We start from the raw sequence: 13168 nt of genomic DNA, 5'->3' as shown, positions 1-13168 counted from the left end.
TTATTTTCCTTCCGTTTAAATCATATAATCTATCGCTTCTCAGTCTTTTGGCTAAGATCAAGTGTAAATCATATAATCCTAAAATTCAACACATGATATTTTTAAATAGTGTTTGTAATATCATTCCAATATTTTAAAATTCTGCTTAGCTATTTGGTTTTTTTCTCTGTATATACTAGAAAATATACTAATAATATTCAACAAATAATGATTATTATTTATATTTAACATTCTGCTAAAGGTTCTAACCAGTGCAATAAGGCAAGAAAAATAAATAAAAGCCAGCCACATTGGAAAGAGAAGAAGTAAATTCACAGATGACATGATAGTCTTTGTAGAAAATCCTATGGAATCTACAAAAAAGCTACTAGAATTAGTAAGTGAGCTTAGCAAGGTTGCAGGATACAAGATCATTATACAAAAGGCAATTAATTGTATTTCTGTGTATTACCAGTGAACAATTTGAAAGGAAATTTAATATTAGTACTATTTAAAATAGCATCAAATAATATGAACAATTGAGGAATAAATTTGATATATGTAAGACTCATAGAATGAAAACTACAAAATATTGCTGAAAGAAATCAAAGAAAACCTATATAAATGAGAGATAAACCAGATCCATAGATGTAAGATTTAAGATGTCAGTTCTCCCCAAATTGATCTATAAATTCTAAGTAATTCCAGTGAAAACTCAGGCAGTCTCTTTTGCAGAATGCTGACTGTAAAATTTACATGGGAATTCAGAGAATCTAAAATAAGATAACTTTAGGAAAGGAGAACCAAGTTAGTGCTATCTGATTGCAAGCTACAAAGTTATAGTAATCCAGACAGAGTGGCATTGGTGTAAAGGTAAGCAGATAGATCATTGAAATAGAGTGCAGAAACATACAGATAATTAGTTTCTGGAAAAGATGTCAAAGAAATTGGCGAAAGAATAATCTTTTCAATAAATGGTGCTGAAACAATTGGAGGGCCATATTTGAAAAAATGAACCTTAACCTTTATCTCATACCTATGGTCCTGAATGCCTGGGCTACAGGCCAGCACTGGTCCATGACCTGCTAGGAACCAGGTCAAACAGCAGCAGGTGAGTGCCGGGTGAGCAAGCGAAGCTTCCTCTGTATTTACAGCCACTCCCCATCGCCTGCATTACTGCCTGAGCTCTGCCTCCTGTCAGACCAGCTGCTGCATTAAATCCTCATAGGAGTGCAAGCCCTATGTAAACTGCATATGCGCGGGACCTCGGTTGTGAGCTCCTTGTGAGAATCTAGTGCCTGATGATCTAAGGTGGAGTTGAGGTGGTGATGCTAGTCCTGGCAGTGGCTGCAAATATAGATTATCATTAGCAGACTGGGTTGACTGCACAAAGACCATAATAAATCACTTGCTTGCAGACTCATACCAAAATCCTATCAGTGAGTGCCAAGCTACCATTAAGTTGCATCTGGTGGGAAGCTTTATAATGGCAAGTGAATTGATGTACTTTGATTGTACGGCTGCATCTGGTGGCAGGCTTTAAGTCAGAATCCGACACTTATTTAGTCTGCTCGTGGCCTGCCCGTTATTTTATTTGCCACTTACATCTGTGCCTCTTTCTCACACTGCGCACTTGTCTCAATCACAGTTTTGGTAAGCCCACAAGCTAACCCTAGCAAAAAAAGTAAAAAGCAAACATCGTTGGAGAGCTTGTTTGAAAAGGGGGAAAGACCCAATGATGAGACAGCAGAAGACTCTAAGACTGCCAACAAAATGAAAGCTTCATTAAAAGAAAATACCAAGGGTTCTACTTAAATTATGTGTTCATTACAATAGGTAATTCACATTCTCCAAGCCCACTTTGAATAATATGTGGCAACTGCTATCCAATGAAGCCATGAAACCTTCGAAACTGCTTTGCCACATGGAGACCAAGCACCTTCCATTAAAAGACAAACCTTTGGAGTTCTTCAAAAGAAAAAAACATGAACACGAAGAACAGGAGCAATTATTGAAGGCCACCACTTTATCGGGTATGTCTGCACTGACAGCAGCATTCTTAGTGGTTAACCACATTGCTAAAGCTAAGAAGCCCTTTACTACAGTGAAGAGTTGATCCTGCCTGCTGCTAAGGACATTTGCTGTGAACTTTTAAGAGAGGCTGCAGTTCAAAAGGTGGCATATGTGCCTCTTTCAGCTAGCACCATAACTAGACGAATTGATGAAATAGCAGAGCATATTGGGACACAAACGTTAGAGAGGATTAATGAGACACCATGGTACGCAATCCAGGTTGACGAGTCTACCAATGTTGAAAACAAGGTAACAATGCTTGTTTTTGTGTGATATATTTTTCAGGAGGATAGGTTATGTGCACTTTTTTTTTTTTTTTTTTTTTTTTGCCAACCAACACCACAGCTGTAGAACTATTCAAGTCTTTGAATGATTACATTATCAGGAAAACTGAATTGGTCATTTTGTGTCGGCGTATGCATGGATGGAGTGGCTGCCATGACTTGACAGCTTTCTGGTTTCACCATTTGGGTCAAGGAAGTTGCTGCTCAATATGAATCTATGTACTGTTTCATCTATAGTGAAATGCTGGCTAGCTGAAAAATCTCACTTGAACTAAACAGTGTTTTGCAGGATGTGATTAAGATTATCAACCACATTAAAGTACATGCCCTTAGCTCATGTCTGTTCACACAGCTCTGTGAGGAGATGGATGCAGAGCACACATGTCTTCTCTTATACACAGAAGTGAGATGAATTTCTAAAGGTAGATAACTGGCCAGTTTTTGAGTTAGAAGAGCCACTCCAGAGATTTGTTTCAGAAAAACAGTTACTGCTGGCAGCACATTTCAGTGATACAGAATGGGTGGCAAAACTTGCTTACTTGTGTGACATATTCAACCTGCTCAGCGAAGTCAACCTGTCACTTTGGGGGAGAACGACAACTGTGTTCAAGTTGGCAGATAAAGTGGCTGCTTTCAAAGCCAAACTGGAATTAATGGGGGCAACAAGTGAACATTGGGATTTTTGACATGTTTCAAACATTAGCAGAGATTTTGAAAGAGACCGAGCCAGGGCCTTCTTTCTCCCAGCTGGTTCATGATCACCTATCTCAGCTTTCAAAGGAGTTTGAGCATGAATTCCCAACTTCAAAAGACTCCCGAATGGAGAAGGAGTGGATCCATGACCCATTTGTGAATAAGCCAAGTGAATTGACTTTGTCCGTGTTCGGAGAGGATCAACTGTTTGAGATCGCAAATGATGGTGGCCTTAAAAGTGTTTGGGACAACTTCAAATCTCCATACATTCTAGATTAAAGTCAAGGTATCCTTCCATCTGTTTAAGCAACGAAAGAAAAAAAAAAAGTCAGGGTATCCTGAGATTGCCACAAAAACACTGAAGAGCCTGCTTCCATTTCCAACATCCTATCTTTGTGAAGCAGAGTTTCTTCAGTAACAGCAATGAAAACGAGATTACGAAGTAAGGTGAACATAAGCAACACTATTTGAGTGTCACTGTCTCCCATTGCCCCCAGATGGGACTGTGTGTTTGCAGGAAAACAAGCTCAGGGCTCCCATTGTTTCTGCATTATGGTGAGTTGTATAATTATTTCATTATACAATGTAATAATAGTAGAAATAAAGTGCACAATAAATGTGCTTGAGTCATCCCAAAATCATCTCCCTCACTTCCTGGTCTGTGGAAAAATTGTCTTCTATGAAACCAGTCCCTGGTGCCAAAAGGTTGGGGACTACTGCCTCATATCATACATTCAAATGAACTTGAAATGAATCAGAGATCTTAATATACAAGCTAAACCTACAAAACTTCTATAAGAAAAGGTAGGAAAAGATCTTAATGACTTTTGGTTGGGAAAATTTCTTAAATACAACATAAAAAAATGTAACTGGAAAAGAAAAAATGAATAAATTAGACTTTATCGAAATCTAAAACTTTTGCTCTTCAAAAGATACTGTTACTAAAAGTGAAGAAGCAACCAACAGACTGAGAGAAAATATTTACAAAATATATATCTGATAAAGGACCTGTATCTAGAATGTATAAACAATGACTACAACTCAATAAGACAGTATAAATTTTAAAATATCCAGTTTAAAAGTGGACAAAATGTTTGAACACATACTTCACCAAGGAGGATATATGGATGTCAGAATGTGAAAAGATGGTTTATCATCAGTAATCATTAGGAAAATGCAAATTAAAGCCACAAAAGGATACCACAGCATACCCATTAGAATGGCTAAAAATCAAAAGACCCTCTGGTTTTTTTTTTGTTTGTTTTTTTGAGACCGAGTCTGTCACTCAGGCTGTAATGCAGTGGCATCATCATAGCTCATTGCAACCACAGATGCCTAGGCTCAAGCCATCCTCCTGCCTCAGCCTCCCGAGTAGCTGGGATGGACTACAGGTACCTATAGGCATGGGGTGGCCTGGCTAATTCTTCTATTTTCAGTAGAAATGGGGTCTTGCTCTTGCTCTGAGCTCAAGTGATCCTCCTGCCTTAGTCTCCCAGAGTACTAAGATTGAGCTACCACACCCGGCCAAAAGACCCTATTTATTGTTAGTGTGGATGTGGAGGAATAGGAACTTTCATAGTCTGCTCTTGGGAATGTAAAATGGTTTGACCACTTTGGAAAATAGTTGGACAGTTTCTTAGAAATTAAACATACATCTACCTTATGATTCAGCCACTCCTAGATGTTTGCTCAAAAGGAGTCAGAGCATATGTCCACATAAAAACTTGTTTACAAATGTTCATAGGAAACAATGCAGATATCTGCCAATAAGTGAATGGATAAACAAATGGTGGTATATCCATACAATAGAATACTGCTCAATGATAAAACAGTGGGAACTATTGATGCCTGCAATAGCATGCATGAATCTCAAAATTATTTTGCTGAGTGAAAGAAGCCAGGCTAAAAGAATATATAATGCGTACTTCCATTTATATAAAATTCTAGATAATGTAAACTAATCTATAAATCAGTGGTTGTCTCTGTATAAAGGGAGAGTTATAAAAAGGGGCATGAGGAAACTTTTTGGGGGGTTGAATATCTTAACTGTGATGATGGTTTTACCACATATATCAAAACATAAAATGACACACTTCAAATTTTATGCAGTTTATTGTCTATCAGTTTTATCTTAATAAAACTATGTAAGAAAAAGAATGAATTTAAAAAAAGAAATATTTGCCTAAATGTCAGCATTTCTTTTCCTTTGTTAAAATCAAGTATATTTAGATTTAATACATAATATTTTTAAATAGCATGTGTAACGTTATCAATTTTTAAAATATTTTTTATTATTTTTTATCATGTTTCATTCTTATTTTTTTTATTTCTTTGTAGAGACAGGGTCTTGCCATGTTGCCCAGTCTGGAGTACAGTGGCTGTTCACAGGTGCAGTCAGTGCACTGCAGCCTCAAACTCCTGGGCTCAAGTGATCCTCCTGCTTCTGTCCCGAGTAGCTGAGACTACAGGCATGCACCACCACACCTAGCCTCATGTATCATTTTTTAATAGAATACTTATTTTTTTAAAGCCTGGCCCTGAAAGGTGGGAATGAAAGAGAAGAGAGTAGCTAGTGTACAGTTAGGTTGGAGAGAGTGTTTTCCTAAATATGGGAGGAGTTTTAGTATGCTTCTTGCCTCAGACATATGAACTGGCAAAGAGGGAGAAGGTGCAGATATAGAAGAAGATAAAGGGAGTGGGATAGAAGCAGAGTCCTTGATTCTAGGAAGAGATGGGATCCAGAGGGTAGATGAGGCTATTCACTCAGACTGCAGAAGAAATGAGGGTTAGAAACATACAGATACACCCTGGGACCAAAGGATAACAGAGTTTGTCCCCAAACCACATTGTTTTTAATGAAAATAGAAACATATCCAACTGAGAGGAAGAAGGTAGGAATGAGAGGCTTATGATGACTTATGAAAAGTTTAGATTGGCTACATTTGGGAAGAGAAGAATCTGACCAGGAACATATAAAAAGATTGTCAGGCAAGGCTTCTGTCACACACTTGCTGTGTAGGAGGACCCAGGGCATCTCCTGTTTTTGGAAAAATACCAGAAGAAACCTTCCAGTTGGAGTTCTGGGTCATTAGTCTGTGCTGCCTTTTCTAAATGTGCACTATTTCTTGTAAAGAGTGAGAAAAGTAAGAGTTTTATTACAACAAAAATGAGCTCATATTATACTATTGCTTTGCAGTGTGCTTGTTTCACTTCATAATGTGTCTTGGAGATCTTTTCATGTCAGTACTTATAGCTGTCTCATTCTTTTTAATAACCACGTGTTAGTATTTCACATATGGATGTACCATAATTTATGTAGCATTTTAAGTTGTTTCCAACTTCTCACTATTACATAGTTGCTATTATAAACATCCTTGTATATATTTACAAGGTTGTAGATGCTTTTGCACATGTACAACCATTTCTGACACTATAACCTAGAGGTAGAATAATTTTGTCAAAGATTATGACCATTATGTGTTTTGTTGGATATTTTAAATTGCTGTCCAAAATGATTATATCAGTAGGCTCTCACCAATTGAGATAATTCATTTTCCTATACTGTCATCAAGTGTTATTTTGTGTCTTGGTGTTTTTTGTTTGTTTGTTTGTTTGTTTTTATTAATCCTGTGGTCAAAAAAATCTTTTTCTTTAAATTTGCAGTTCTTCCTATTAGTGAAGCTGAGCATTTTATTATATGCTTATAAGCCATTTCTATTTTTTATGTGAACTGCTCATTCTCATCCTTTGTCATTTTTTACTGAGTTGCCTTTCTTACTGATTTATAGGAGCTCTTTAAATGTTATGGACCCCTCGTCTGTTATATCTGTGGCAGGTATTTTCTTTCAGGCTGTTAATTCTAGAACAAGTTTCAGATTTTCATGTAGTTAAATCTTTCTTTCTTTTCCTTGATGGTAGCTGTATTTTGAGTTTTTCTTAGGAATGCTTTCCCCATTTCAAGATTAGGTAGGCTTCCCCCTAAAACTTGTGTAGTTGGGTTTTGTTTATTTGTATATTTTATGTTTAGCACTTTAATCAATCCAGAATCAATACATTTGAATGCTATGAGATAGGGTACTATCATTTTAGATTCTGTAACAAAAATAAACATTTTAAGGCAAAATATTTTCAGGTAATTAATTCTGGAAAGATAATAGAAAACTTTTTTTTTCCCTAAGCAATTACTTCTTGGAGGTAAAGAGAACACTTTTGTTATGTTTCTGTTTGTGAAGCAACTACATGTAGTGCAGTTCATTGTAGGACAAACATGTAACTTTTAACATTCTTGTTACTTAAGTAAGCCCATTATTTTTTCCATCTAATAAAGAAGTTACTAGATGCATAGATTTGTGCATGTGACAAACATCAAGCAGATAGATGTCTAATAGCACTCAGTGCCTGTATTCTAGGTCATAGTAGTGACAGATCTTTTAAAAAGTAGATAATTAACTACCGTAATGAAGGTACACAGAAAGAAGACAGAAGAAGAAAATAGCAAGAGGAGATAGAAAAGGAAAGAAATAGAAAAACACAAAGAAATCATAGAAAAGAGAACAAAAAAAGAGAAAAAAATAGAAGTTAACCTTTTTCTGGTGAGGGGAGGTTTTATGCTGTCTCAGGCAATCTTTGAAAAATTATCTTAGGCCCCATAATAATAGTAGTGTGATTTTGTTGTTTTTTATTTATTTAGTTTTTGTCTTTTGTCTTGGGAATTGGATGGACTTCTGCTTTCCTAATGAGTAGTGAGTACCACTGTTTGTGTTTTCTCCTTTTTGATAGGCTGTCATATGTATACTGTTAAATGGACTTGGGAGTCTTGCATTTATAGTTCCTCATTATTTCTTTTAGGCAATTGAGAATTTTGAACCAACGACTTAGAGAACAAGAAAAAACTCATAAGGCATCTGGTACTGTGGAATGCAACCTTGAATGTAGGTAAAAGAGCTGTGAGGATTGATGTTAAATTCTTTGTGGCCCTGGAAATGTTTTTAAAGAATTGAACTTTCTTAATTACCTTGTATAAGTGGATTTTCTTTTCTTAAGAAATCATACTCCTTATCAAAATTTAAAATAGTACAGCAACATAGAAAAATAAAAGATCCATGATCTCACTTCCCAGTAATATACCCCAATTTTTAAAAAGGATTGTGTTTCCTTTTACTATCTTCTGTTCATATATAATTGATTTATTTCACAAATACTTACCGAATACCTACTATGTGCCAGACACAAGTAGAACGATAAATGTACTCTTTCCTTTTTGGAAAATGAGATCTTACTGTATATACACTTCCACAGCTTGCATTTATTCACTTAATATAGTGGACAGCTTTTTCTATTCAAAATATGTAAATATGCTTCTTTCTCTTTAAGAATTACTTGAGTATTCTGCTTATGCAGTTTTACCATAATATATTTAAAGTTCTCTGCTGATAGCTAACTAGGTACTTTCCCCTTTTTTCCCAATGCAGACAGCACTGCAATGAAAATCTTTGTACTTGTCTTTGTGCACATATGTTAGCATTTTTGTAGGACATATTTATTACAGCAGAATTGTTGAGCCAAAGGGTATATACAGTCGCAATTGTGACAGATACTGCCAAATTGTCCTTATGGATCACAGAGCTTAATAAAGAAAAAAACAAATAATACTAGAAGAAAAAAAAAAGAACTTTTTTCCTTTTTTTTTTGTTTTGTTTTTGGTATTTTTGGGAGCTTTCCCTAAGCCTGACAAAAACTCAGATGCCACAGAGTAACATATTGATAAGATATGTCGCTATGAGATTTTTTCAATTTCTGCATAGGAAAATTATAAATACACTAAAAAAGAATCAACAAAATGGGAAATTTTTAAAATACATGACATGAAAAAGGCTTAATTTTCTTAATATGTAAGTAATTCTTCCAAAGCAATAAGAAAATATGAGCACCCAACAGAATGAGCACTTCATAAAAGTGTTCAATATCATCAGAGTTACTTCAGAAAATATCACTCGGGTTCCACTGTGAACAAAAGATGGACAGGGGAAGAGGAGGCCAAGAGGGCAAATGGAGAGATTAGTGGTTGCCACTCTAAATAGCTTCTCTCTTTATTTTCCGTTCATTTACCTTATTGTTTCTTTGAGAGCATTTATTACTATTTATAATACTTGTTTGTTATCAGCTCCGTGAGAGCAGCGGCCATGTCTATGTTGTTCACCTGTGTGATTCTAATACAGTGCCTCACACATAGCAAGCATTCACTGAAGGCTGTATTTGCTAAATAAATAGTGCGTTGTATTTTTTTTTTTTTTTTTTTTTTGAGACAGGGTCTTGCTCTGTTGCCCAGGATGGAGTGCAGTGGTGCAGTCACAGCTCACTGTAGCCTCGAGCTCCTGGTCATAAGGGCTGCCTCAGCCTCCCAAGTAGCCAGGACTGCAGGTGTGCATCAGCATGCTTGGCTAATTTTTTTATTTTTATTTTTGTAGAGATGGGGTCTCACTATGTTTCTCAGGCTGGGTGCCCTATACTTTTATAGCCATGAAAAAGAATGTGATAGATCTATGTGCTGATACATAACAGTCTTATGAAAAAAAGGCAAAATTAGAAACTATAGGCCGGGCGCGGTGGCTCACGCCTGTAATCCTAGCACTCTGGGAGGCCGAGGTGGGTGGATCGTTTGAGCTCAGGAGTTCGAGACCAGCCTGAGCAAGAGCGAGACCCGACCTCTACTAAAAATAGAAAGAAATTATATGGACAGCTAAAAATATATATAGAAAAAATTAGCCGGGCATGGTGGCGCATGCCTGTAGTCCCAGCTACTCGGGAGGCTGAGACAGGAGGATCGCTTGAGCTCGGGAGTTTGAGGTTGCTGTGAGCTAGGCTGACACCACGGCACTCATTCTAGCCTGGGCAACAGAGTGAGACTCTGTCTCAAAAAAAAAAAAAAAAAGAAACTATATGTGTAGTATGTTTTTTATATTTATATAAAATATTAATACTATATGTAAAAGTGTTTTCCAGGAAGATACCAAAATTAATAGTGATTATCTCTGGGGGAAGATGGGAGGTGGAGTGGGAGGGAGATTCTTCACTGAGAATTATTGGTATCATTGGTATTTTGTGGTGTTTGAATTTTTTTACTTTGTAGATGTATATTATAATTTCATTAAAAAAGGTAAGAAAAAAAATTTAATGCCCAAAATATCATTTGGAGAATGGCATGACTTCTACCAATCAATTTTTTTAAATATCTGTAGCATTTATATAGAACTTCTGATGCATATAATTGTTAAGCAAAATCAATAAATTCCAGGCCTTTCTTTTTTCAGAAGCAGTCTTTTCCAAATCTATACTTTTTAAATTGGGAAACAACTATTTGATCTGTTTTGTCTTACAGTATTTTCTCTTCAGTCATTGAACATGTCACTGCAAAATCAATTGCAGGAGTCACTAAAGAGTCAGGAATTACTACAGAGTAAAAATGAAGAGCTCTTAAAAGTGATTGAAAGTCAGAAGAATGAAAACAAGAAATTTAGTAATATATTTAAAGACAAAGAGCAAACAATACTTGAAAATAAACAGCATTTTGACATGGAAATAACAAGAATAAATATTGGTATGTATTTAGACAGTAGTTATGGTCACATTTTTTAAAGGGAAGAAGGAAACTAAAGCATTTTTGTTGTTTTAGAGTTGGAGGAAGCCTTAGTCAATGTGAAAAGCTCCCAGTTTAAGTTAGAAACTGCTGAAAAGGAAAATCAGATATTGGGAATAACATTACGTCAGCGTGATGCCGAGGTGACTCGACTGAGAGAATTAACAAGGTAAAATTGACTTCCTTGAATAACCCATGCCTTTTGTATTAGATGCTTTTATAAACTTTAAAATAATGTCAGATCTATTTTCTTTCCCTTGTCTTTTTCTCTTATTTTGTCAATGTTTTTGCTAATTTCTAATGATATTTTCTTCTGTTCCTATTAAGTTAGTTTAGAAATTCCAAACATGACTATATGTGTTTTTAAAGCCTATGATTCCAGGCAGAGTGCTCTGATGAGGAGCTGAAGGCTTGTCTAACAAAGTGGTTAAGATTTCTGGCTCGAAGCTAGAGAGACCTGAATGGAATCTCAGCTCTGCCATGTATTATTGGCTGAGTAAATTTGAGCAAGTTGTTTAACCTCTCTAAACCTCAGTTGTAAAGTGGGGATATAGGGTTATTGTGGGGACTAGGAAATAATTCATGAAAAACACTAAGTATGGTAAGCCCTCATATGATCTTGGTTAAGTGATTTAGCCTCTTTGAGCCTCATGTTCTTCATTTCATCAGTAAAATGAGGGCATTGTCAGCATCCCCTAATATGCCTTGGTTCCCTAAGATATTTTTTCTGAAATAAATAAAATTGCCTCATCTCAATTTTTATGTGATATGTAATAACAGAGTTAATTTTCAATTTTCTTTTGAAACAGATTTGCTAAGAATTAGATTTTCAACTACTTTTTTAAATCCTAGAGGAGAGTCAGTTATTTTAGGCCTAAAGCTCATCATATCTACTGTGTCTTTGATCCTGACAGTTCATAATTCCAAATATAAAACAATCCTGAATATAAAACAATCTTCTTTGTATTTCCAATAAACAGATCCATTTTGAATTATAAACTTCTCCCCATTTTGAATTATAAACTTGTAGGGAAATAAGTGAAACACAAACATATATGTCATATTTAATTTATTAATTTAGTTTTGTAAACATTTGAAATTACTTTAATACTATGTTTACATAGAAATATTGCGTTTTTCTCACATTTATATGTTATAGAATGATTTCATTCAAACTTTAACAGTAGGAAAAGCAAAAGACATTTCATTATTTAGTGTGGGATTCTAGATGGGCCACCTGGTAGTGACATAGGCAGGTGACTTTGGTGTCAGGTTCTCTAGCTGGGCTGCTGCCTGTGTTTCTAGGTTGGATGGGGCTACTGGCTGTGCTCCATGTTCTGGTGAGACCACTGGCAGGTCTCTGTGATCACTTCTGATTGGGCAGGATTGCAGGCTGTGTTCCCTGGCAGGGTGCCACTGCTATTTGGAATCTGTGATTGGGCAGGGCCTCCAGCTTGGGCGGAGGTTGCCGAGATTACCGCTTGAATACTCAGGACAGGCAGGGCCAGAAGTTGTGCTCCATAAATATGTGCAGTTGCCAGTTTGCTTCCCTGCATGGGCCTGGGTAGAACCTCAGTCTGGGCTCCAAAGCTTGGTAGAATCACTGCTTGACTGCTAGGGTCAGGCATGGCCAGATACTCTGCAGTTAGTTATGCAGTGATGTGTGTTTGCCTTCCAGCCTCAGGAAGGTGAATGCAGAGCTACAAGGTTGGGCAGGGCCATCACTCAACTGCTAGAGGGTGGCAGGGCCATATGCTCTCCTTCACGGATATAGGCAGATATTCACCTGCCTCTGGGCCTGAGGAAGCCTTAAGCGGAGCATTGAGACTCTGCTGAAGGCTTGGGTCGGGGAGCTGGTAGGGACTTGACCTGGGCAGACGTGTTGGCCGTGCTTTCTGCAGAGCAATGCTGTTGGCTGTTCTCTCTCATTGGGCACCTCCATTGGGTTGAATGCAGAGCCATCACCAAGATCCATGCACGGGTGGTTGTGCCCTTCTATATTTTGAGCTAACTGCAGTTACTCTATCCCTGTTGAAACAACTGGGGCAAGATAGAAGTGGGCCTCCTGTGAAACATCCCAGAAAGCTGGAGAAGCTGAATGTCCACCTCCAGCTCTCTATTCCCACTATAGAAATTACTGGTCCAGAGGAATCCTCTGTGTGGTGCTGTGCCAGCTTAGGGGAGGGGTGACATGATCAGATTGAAACTGTTCCTCTTACCCTTCCAATGTGACTTTTCTCAGTTCTGTGGTCTGAGAGGATGTCAGCCTCACTCCTGAGTTCTAGGATATTCATGAAGGCATGCTTGTCTGTGGATAGTTGTTAGTTAGATTTCTGTGAGGGGCACTTGGAGCTAGGAAACTCTTATTCTACCATTATGCTGATGCCCCTCTCATTACCTTCTTGAAAGAGGTCTGAAAAGTGGCAGAAGCCATTGCCATTTGAAGAGCAATCAGAAGTCAAGGTAGAGCATGTTTAAGATGACAATGTAAGCCAGGTTGGAA

At 37.1% G+C, this 13168-nt stretch overlaps 1 protein-coding gene across 1 annotated transcript in view; it reads left to right on the top strand.

Annotated features, from left to right (window-relative positions):
• The window catches only part of CCDC14 (coiled-coil domain containing 14), a 40187-nt gene that overhangs the window by 24578 nt on the left and 2441 nt on the right, over positions 1-13168 (top strand). Inside the window, exons 9-11 of the mRNA XM_069472711.1 lie at positions 7878-7960; positions 10408-10626; positions 10702-10834. Coding sequence (XP_069328812.1) covers positions 7878-7960; positions 10408-10626; positions 10702-10834 — 435 coding nt within the window. The remainder of the gene's footprint in view (positions 1-7877; positions 7961-10407; positions 10627-10701; positions 10835-13168) is intronic.

Source organism: Eulemur rufifrons, chromosome 7 (assembly GCF_041146395.1).
Source record: "Eulemur rufifrons isolate Redbay chromosome 7, OSU_ERuf_1, whole genome shotgun sequence".
NCBI classification, from domain to species: domain Eukaryota; kingdom Metazoa; phylum Chordata; class Mammalia; order Primates; family Lemuridae; genus Eulemur; species Eulemur rufifrons.
This window is presented reverse-complemented; position numbering and strand designations above follow the sequence as displayed.